Genomic DNA, 9,320 nt, shown 5'->3' on the forward strand with positions numbered 1-9,320 from the left:
TATGCCAAATGCCAATTTAACACTATAAATACCTACTTTATTTTATTTCCATACCATTCAATAGTACACTCTACATGACATCTTCTATTTTAGCATTATTACACATTAAAATAATATATATATATATATATATAAACCCAATAATAAAAAATCATTTAATCATGTCTCTCTCTAAAATCCAAAAATTCTCTCTCCTTTGAACCAGTACCTCATTCACCATTAGCACTGCCACTGTGACCCAACCTAAAACACCAAATCCTACAAAAATTGCCACCATGACACAACTCCAAAAAGACACCAAACTGCCATCGCATCCCAAAATTCACCGACCAACTAAAACCACACAAAAAACTAACCAAAATTCACCAAAATCATCATAAATCAACCAAACCTATAGCACCATCGAGAAAAACACCAAACCACTATTGCCAATATGACCCAACAACCCAAAGAACCACTAGCGTTAGTGAGGAGGATAGTGCAACCGATTTGGGGAGGAGAGAAAAGGCTGAGAAGAGAGGAGAAGATGAAGGAAAAGAGAGAAAGAAAAGAGAGGTTGGTACTGATCTGAGGAGGTGAAGAGAGAGGGTGGCGCTAATTTGAGGAGAGAGAGGGCTGAGAAAAGAGGAGGATAAAGAAGAGAGAAGGCGGCGTAGATTGAGGAGGTGAAGAGAGATTTCTAAGAAAAGAGAAAATGAAGAGGGAGAGGGGGGAGAAAGGGCTGGTCGGTTGGGTATCTGAACATGAAGAGAGAAAGAGAGAATAAAAAATAAGGTTAGAGATGAGAGAGGCGTGGGAGGAGAGAGAAAAAAAAAACAGATTGGCTTCGATGTCATTCTACTAATACAATTGAAATGTAGCAATTTCACTCAAAATGCTAATTTTTTTTTAGCATTTGTGACATCTCATAAATCTTGTTTTTTGTTTTTTGTTTTTTGTATTTGGTGTGCCAAATGCTAAAATTTTAGCACTCAAGACACCTTTTGCTAGTGCTCTAAGACTTATCCTTTACACGAACCTACCATCTATGACTAACACCACATCAATCGCTTGATTGATGTAGCCTTTTGCAATATTCTTTAAAACCCTAGATGCATAGAATGTCATTGTAGCTCCAAGTATGAGTGAGTCTCCATGTGCGTATGATGATGGCCATAATATTGTTTTTGTACGTTTTGGAATCCTAGTGCACGAATTCCAAGTTGGGCCAACTCGTCATTGGTTGAAACAGAATTTACTGTTAAGTTTTCCAGTAGCTTGATAGATCGAGAGGTGTCGAGCTATGTATTGAGATCCATTTATTTTCGATAGATCAAAAAGCATCAAGAAATATTAAAGTCTTGTTTTTGGCAACTTTTCTTGAGTAGTCTTTAGTCTTCAAAGCATACCACTTGTTGATGATCTTAAATACATATAAGGTGCATTTTATCACGTGTTTGTCAACATACATATATAAGCCCTAACAATTTCAAAACAACACAAAATTGAGTGAGCATTTCTTGAGCCTATTAACTACGTGATGAACCATTTTTTTCACCAAATCGATAATTTTTTTTTTAGATGTCAAATACATGTTTGTATACAACAGGTACAAGCACACGCTGTAAAAGTAAAACAAGCCCACTAAACACATAGACATTGTATTTTTAAACACAACCAAAACCTGAACAGGAGATATAACCCCACACCATAGGTCTTGATGAGCTAGTCTCCACTTCTTATGTAAACACACATCAAAAGCTCACATTGAAAGTGGGTTTCTGGTGGAGCACACATAGGTTGATGGTTGGTTCAATAATGGTGGTGTGACAGAGAGGATTTTGTGGATGAGGATGATGGTAAGGAGTAAGGTTTTGCAAAAAAACCGTTTAACCTGCCAACCTACCCAATCTAAACCACCCGACCCAACCTATGCAATTCTAGTGAGGTAGGCTGGGTTGGGCAAGTTAGATAGATAATTTAGTTAGGTTGAGATATTTCTAACCCGTCCGACTACACACACACACACACACACACACACACATAAAATTTGTCATGTTGCAAAACTCTACCTTACATACACATTCACTTTATTTTTCTCATCTCACTTTCATTTTATTTTTTTCATTTTTCACATTTCTCTTCCCTAATAAACTTCATCTACTCTCTCTAAGATTTTGTTACTATTCTTACTCTATGTATAAGTCTAATTTCATATTATGAGATTTTTTTATATTTATTTTTTATTTATATATTATTTGATGGAGCCAAAAATTATCTAATTTAATTTAGTCAATTAAATTTGCCAACCCACCCAACCCACTTAACTTGTTGAATTGAAAGTATTAAGAAACTAAAGCAAGAAGGCAATAGATAAACTAAATGCATCATAAGGGTTATAAAAACCAAGTACAAAAGTACTAAAGTAAACAGAGTTTTTAAATTAAAGTACTAAATACTTATAAAAAGCAAGGTAAACAAAAATTACAAACTAAAATATACTACTCCCTCCCCAAACTGTACTTTTCCTCAAGCTAACACTGCTCCCCTTTTTTTACCAAAATGGTCAAAGTTGCTAGTCTAAGCTTCCCACATCTTGGATTTGAGAAGAAAGAGCGATGATTTGCTTTTAGAGGTAGGTGAACTAACTCTAGAGTAGGCACAATGCTCATCCAATGTCCTTTGCAAAACTTCCTGAGATTTTTCAAGGTGATCCAATTTGTTAAGAAGTAGATCGAGACGATTAGGAGCCTGAGCTAGTGCTTGAGGTTGAGCCTATGGCTATCCCTAAGGTTGAGCCTGTGAAGGTGAAGCTTGCATGTCATCTAGACCAAGAGTAAAGTTATCAATCTCTTCATCAGTATTACCTTTAACAATAGTGTCCTCTCCTTTTGCTTCCCCTTCGGTACCTAGAAGGAAAGCTTTGCTCCTCGTCATGGTTTAAGCAGAGAAGGGATCTTCCCTTCTCATAACAGTCTAATCATGAGCAAGATTGTCCTTCTCGCGTTATAGAATAGACATGATCACTCCTGGAAATGGAAAGGTCATTTGAGTCTACTTCTTTGGATACACTTGGCAAAGAGATGGTAAATATGAGCACATATGTCAATCTCCTTAGGGCAATGATTGAACAAAATACAATCAAATTTGACATATAATTAAAGCCAACAAAAACACACTTGTAAATCACAACTTTACACAAATAATTAAAAGTATTAGTATCGGTGAAGGCAAATAGGTAAAATGCTAAATTTAGCAACTAAATATAACAAAAGTAGAACAAAAGGCTAATGCATTAGTGGAGCAAAAGGCATTTTATTTTGCTGTTGAGTTACAGTGCACAACCAAAGATGATTGTGCATTATAGCAAAGGTGATAAAAAAAAAAATTTTGTTAAAAGATAAATTATTTTTTTGTGTTGAATGCTAAAATAAAATCATTGATGTTGAGTGTTTTGTAAAGTGAAGTGGTAAAATAGATTAAGTAGTTTTTTGTGGTACCAAACATACTCTTAATTTCTCGAATTTGAAGAAAGAAAAGAAGAATTAAAAGAAAAGCTTCCTATGCAATTTTTCTTTCATATTCTTGGCAAGCAAGCACAAAATACACCCAAAAACAAACTACAGTTCAACTTCTAAAACAAAAATAGTTACTGTTCTCAGTTTCTGGGATTGCTTTGTTGCTAAATATTGTGTTTGTTAGCTAAGAAAGTGAAAGAATACAAAAGAAAATCAAAGAAATAGATAAAGTAGCTTTTTATGGTACCAAACATACTCTTAATTTCTCAAATTTGAAGAAAGAAATGAAGAATTAAAAGAAAAGCTTCCTATGCAATTTTTCGTTCATTTTCTTGGCAAGAAAGCACAAAATACACCCAAAACAAATTACAAGGCAACTTATAAAACAAAAATATTTACTGTTCTCAGTTTTTGAGATTGATTTATTGCTGAGTATTGTATTTGTTAGCTAAGAAAGTGCAAGAATACAAAAGAAAATCAAAGAAATTGAGAATGAGTGTGTGAATCATGTACACAATAGAAGCAAACGGGTATGTGAAGTGGAGCTCACGATGGGTTAAGTATCTAGTGAGCCACAGTGGGGTGTAAGGACGGGAGATTGAAGAGTTGACTGAATTTTGATTTGGATTTGTGGAGATTAATTTGAGCTTGTGGTGGTGAAACTTTTGAAAAATCATTTGGTGATGATCTGTGTTTGTCGAGATTCCCAAATCTAGGTTCTTTTTTTTTTCTCTTTCTTTAAAATTAACATTTTTTTCATCCAAAGTGACCATTTTTTTAATGTCTATTAAAATTATTATTATTATTTTAGTATACTTCAAGTATGCCAGCTGTGTAATCTATTTAACACGTAGGCCTTTTTAGTCTTTGAGATGACGACAAGGACAAACTTAGTGTCGGAAGAAAGAAATGACCAAATTAAAAGTGACCTCAAAATGTAGGAACCAAAATGGTAATTTTACTTTCACATAATTCTAATTCTAAGTTCTCCTAGTTTGCTGCTATTTTAATGTATTAATTTGTAATATATATATATATATATATTTCTTTTTCTAGAGAATAGAATATGACTTTCAGTTTGGAGCATAGAGTTAATCAGAGGTACACTTTCATGTGTTTGTGTTTCTTGTTCACGTATTGTTATAAATGTAGGTTGCGGGCCTGAGGCAACTATTCTTTACTTGAGGGGCTTGTGGGAGATCGACGTGGAGTAGTTCCAACTTCACCTTCACCTTACAGTTCATGAGGTAATATTGAGAAACAATGACAAGTATTTTTTGGTCTCATCTTATATTTCTGTTATGAGCACTGAGTTTGTCTATTTTCAGTGTATCTTGGCTATTGACTTAAGAAGGGAGGAGAAATGGCAGAAAGTGCTGTTAGCCTAGTTATAGAAAATTTGGTCCCGATGTTAGTCCAAAAAGCAAAATTGTTAAAGGGTATCCATGACGAAGTTGAAAGCATCAGAGGTGAATTAGAGTTCATTCGATCATTCCTCAAGGATGCAGATGCAAGGGCCGAGAAAGAAAATATGAACGATGTTGCAAAAACATGGGTGAAACTGGTAAGGGAAAAAGCTTATCACATAGAAGATGCCATTGATAAATACATACTTTATTTTTCAAAAAAATCTCATGAGCGAAGGCAATACCTTCATTTCCTCCAGAAGGTTTTTCACTTTACCATAAACCTAAAACCACGGCATGTGATAGCCTCTAATATTCAAAGTATCAACAAGAAACTCGAGGACATAAGAAAGAGCGGCGAAAGATATGGCTTTAGTGCAATAGAGCAGGGAAGATCCAGCAACACTGGAAGTGTTACATGGCATGACCCTCGAGTGGCATCCCTTTTCATTAAGGAAGCAGAGGTTGTGGGAATTGAGTCTCCTAGAGCCAAATTGATAAAGTGGTTGGTAGAAGGACCTTCTAAACGCAAGGTGTTTTCGGTTGTTGGCATTGGTGGCCTTGGCAAGACCACTCTTGTCAAGAAAGTGTTCGACAATGAGAAGGTAGGAACACATTTTGATTGCCATGCTTGGATTAATGTATCTCAATCATACAAGATGGAAAGCCTATTAAGGGACACGATAAAGCAGCTCTATAAGGCAAGGAAGGAGTTTGCACCTTGTGAAATTGATACAATGAAAGAGACATCACTGATGGAGGAATTAAGTAAATATTTACGTGAACTTAGGTATTTAGTAGTTTTTGATGATTTATGGGATGTAGAATTTTGGGGACATATAAAATTTGCTTTCCCAGAGAATGAAAAAGGCAATAGAATTGTAATCACAAGTCGAAATGAGGATGTTGCTCCTTCTAGAAATGAATCATCAAATTATTGTGTGTATAAGCTGCCCCCTCTACCTTTTGAAATAGCCTTGGAACTATTTTACATAAAGGTGTTCCAATGTGAAGGAGGAAAATGTCCTTCTGATTTTGTTGAGTTGTCTCATAGCATAGTTGAGAAATGTGGAGGTTTGCCCCTAGCAATTGTTGCAATAGGCAGTTTTTTGTCAATCAAAGACAAGGTTGTCTCTGAGTGGCGGAAATTACATGATAGTCTTAGTTCAGAGTTAGAAAGTAATTCACGTCTAAGAAGTATCCCCAAAATTCTCTCTCTTAGTTATCATGATCTACCTTACAACCTCAAAGCATGTTTTCTATATTTTGGCATGTTTCCAGAGGATCACTCAATTAATTGTTCAAGACTAATTCGACTTTGGATAGCTGAGGGCTTTGTAAAAGAAAGGCAAGGAACAACATTGGAAGAAGTTGCACAAGACTACTTGAACCAGCTTATTAATAGAAGCTTGGTTCAATTGACACGAAAGGATTTTGTTGGTAAAACTAGAAGTTGTCGAGTTCATGATATGATTCGTGAGGTCATTCTTTCAAGATCAGAGGAATTGAATTTCCGTTTGGTCTCAGTGCAAAACTTCTCAAATTGTAAGAGAATCGCTCGACGCCTCTCAATTCAAAACAATGTAAATACTCCTTTAGAGAGTATTACTAGTTCCCAAACACGTTCTATTCTTATTTTTGGGGTAGACGAAATGCCTAATTCATTTTTTAGTACATTTTTTGCAAACTTCAAACTAATGAAAGTAATGGATTGTGAAGGTGCTCCTATAGATTACATTCCTAAAGAAGTGGGTAATCTATTTCTTCTAAGATACTTAAGCCTAAGAGACACAAAAGTACATATACTTCCAAAGTCGATAGGTAAACTCCACAACCTAGAGACTTTGGATTTGAAGCGTTCTCTTGTATCTGAGCTACCAGTGGAGATCAAGGGGCTACAGAAGCTACGATATCTTGCGGCATACTTTGAAAGCCACGATATTGAAGACAATATTGATTTTCGACGAGCGTTTTTTAGTACATTTTTTGCAAACTTCAAACTAATGAAAGTAATGGATTGTGAAGGTGCTCCTATAGATTACATTCCTAAAGAAGTGGGTAATCTATTTCTTCTAAGATACTTAAGCCTAAGAGACACAAAAGTACATATACTTCCAAAGTCGATAGGTAAACTCCACAACCTAGAGACTTTGGATTTGAAGCGTTCTCTTGTATCTGAGCTACCAGTGGAGATCAAGGGGCTACAGAAGCTACGATATCTTGCGGCATACTTTGAAAGCCACGATATTGAAGACAATATTGATTTTCGACGAGCGATAAAGATACAAAGTGGCATTGCGTGTTTACAATCTTTACAAAAGCTTTTTAAAATTGAAGCCAACAACGATGCCCTTATTGAAGAATTGGGTAGTTTGGCCCAATTGAGAAAGTTGCAAATATGTAAACTAAACAGAGAAAATGGGACGGCTTTGTGCACTGCATTGGAGAAAATGAGCCACCTTCAATCTTTGAAAATTAGTGCAACAGTTGAAGAAGAAGTTCTTGAGTTACAATCAATGTCTTCGCCTCCGCCATGCCTACAAACTCTCATCCTATCTGGGCGACTAGCAAAGTTGCCAGAATGGATTCCTAAACTCAAGAGTGTAGTTAGAATTGGTTTAGACTGGTCAAGATTAATGGATGATCCATTAAAGGTCCTTCAAGCTTTATCTAATTTGATGGATCTTTTGCTTTATGATGGATACGGAGGTGAGCAATTACATATTGAGGGAGGAGGCTTCCAAAAACTCAAGTTTCTAGGGCTTCGAAATTTGGGAGGATTGAATATGTTGATAATAGATAAAGATGCCTTGCCTCTTCTTGAAATTCTTGAAATTGGACCTTCCCCACAGCTTAAGAAGGTGCCCACTGGCATCCAACATTTAAAAAGCCTAAAAAAACTGCAATTTTATGAAATGCCGATTGAATTCGTGCTTAGTATGCAGCCAGCTGAAGGCCCTGAGTTTTGGAAAGTCAAGCATATTCCCTTTGTTCATTTTTGGAATAGGATTCGAGGGGAACACTACAAAATCCACAAACTCGGTGATCCTGAGTTATTGGAGCTTTTGCAAAGGTAGTTCAAGAGATGGAGAACCAAAGGGTGCTCACCATTTTTGTGTAATTACAGGTATATTCTCTAAGCCATTGCATTATTTGTTATATTTACGGTATTACCAAAGGTTTAGACTTACAGTAAATTTTTTTTCTTTTTCTTTTATCGTTTTGTTCCAACACAATGAATAATTCAAGTGATGACAGTGAAGAGGCAGACAAAGACAATTGTGGTGCGTATGACTTGTTCTTTATGCCTTCCTCATACATATTTTGAATGCCTTCATATGTATGAGACTCTCTAATTTGTATTTCTGGTTCTTCATCATAATGTTTTTGATTTTTACTTTTCTTTTTTTGTAAAATTTGGGAGATTTTGTGTCTGGTTATGGCATTTTGCAATTATGGTTATCTGGGTTGCTATTTTGTGTTTTGTTATCTAGGTTTATCACATTTTGGCTGTTTTTGATTTGGGAGTTGGGTTTTTTAAAGTATTCTGATTTTTTTTTTTTTGGGGGATCTTTATTCCTTTCTCTGTTTGTTTGTCTTAGTATTTTTTGACAGGGTTTGTCTTAGTATTTGAATATGAAAATCCTTTTAATTCAAAATATTACTTCTGTTTCCTAGGTTATTTGATAAATATACTATGTAGAGAAGATTTGGGTGTTTGACTAATAGTAATATGATGGAATTGGAGTTTTCTTTTTTTTGGAAAAATAGAGAAATAGTGGGGAGCCTTGAACATCCAAATTAGAGATTCTTTTGTAATGGAAAGAAATGGTCCAAATCATTATTTTAAAGTTTCAAATTCTATTTTTTTACCTCTTTCTCATACTGTGGCTTCTAACTAAAAAGGTTTTGGATGTAACAACTAGCTTGAAACTTGTCAGTCATTCAATAGATATAATGTCAGTACCAGGAAGTAATACTTGAAAAATATTAGGAGCTATTTTTGGTGAATCAATGTGCATCTTGTCCTAGGATTGCATTGTAACATTGTTGTGAGATAAACCTTAATTTTTACATTGCTAAGTTTGTTCATTATGATAGGTGTCTGACCCATAAAGCTTAGCTGCTTTCAAAGATAGTTTTTAAGTCTACACTTCCCCCTTTCACATATAATAAATCCTTTCTTTTGGTTCATACATAATCACCTTTTGTTTATACTTTATATTGCTATTTTTGTATTTGTTAGGCTACAAGCATCAAAGTTGATGTCTTAAAGGATGTTAAAATGCCAAATCATACAAAATGCTTACTCTTTAGTCAATCAGCCATAGCAACAATGGTTGATTCACCCCTGTGTAGCTGTCTTTGTTGTTGTATTGCTATAATAATGTTTTGATTTCACTGTATCAAGCATATG

The 9,320-nt window shown here is 35.1% G+C and overlaps 1 protein-coding gene across 1 annotated transcript; it reads left to right on the plus strand.

Annotated features, from left to right (window-relative positions):
- Positions 1-4,860: 4,860 nt before the first annotated feature.
- Positions 4,861-8,380, plus strand: LOC111991519 (disease resistance protein RPM1-like). The gene is made up of 2 exons (XM_024023294.2): positions 4,861-8,030; positions 8,153-8,380. The coding sequence occupies exon 1, from the start codon at positions 4,861-4,863 to the stop codon at positions 7,978-7,980; it is 3,120 nt and encodes a 1,039-aa protein (XP_023879062.2). The 3' UTR covers positions 7,981-8,030; positions 8,153-8,380.
- The last annotated feature ends 940 nt before the right edge of the window (positions 8,381-9,320 follow it).

The sequence above is a fragment of the Quercus suber genome, unplaced genomic scaffold (genome assembly GCF_002906115.3).
Source record: "Quercus suber isolate HL8 unplaced genomic scaffold, Cork oak 2.0 scaffold_423, whole genome shotgun sequence".
Classification (NCBI taxonomy): Eukaryota; Viridiplantae; Streptophyta; class Magnoliopsida; order Fagales; family Fagaceae; genus Quercus; species Quercus suber.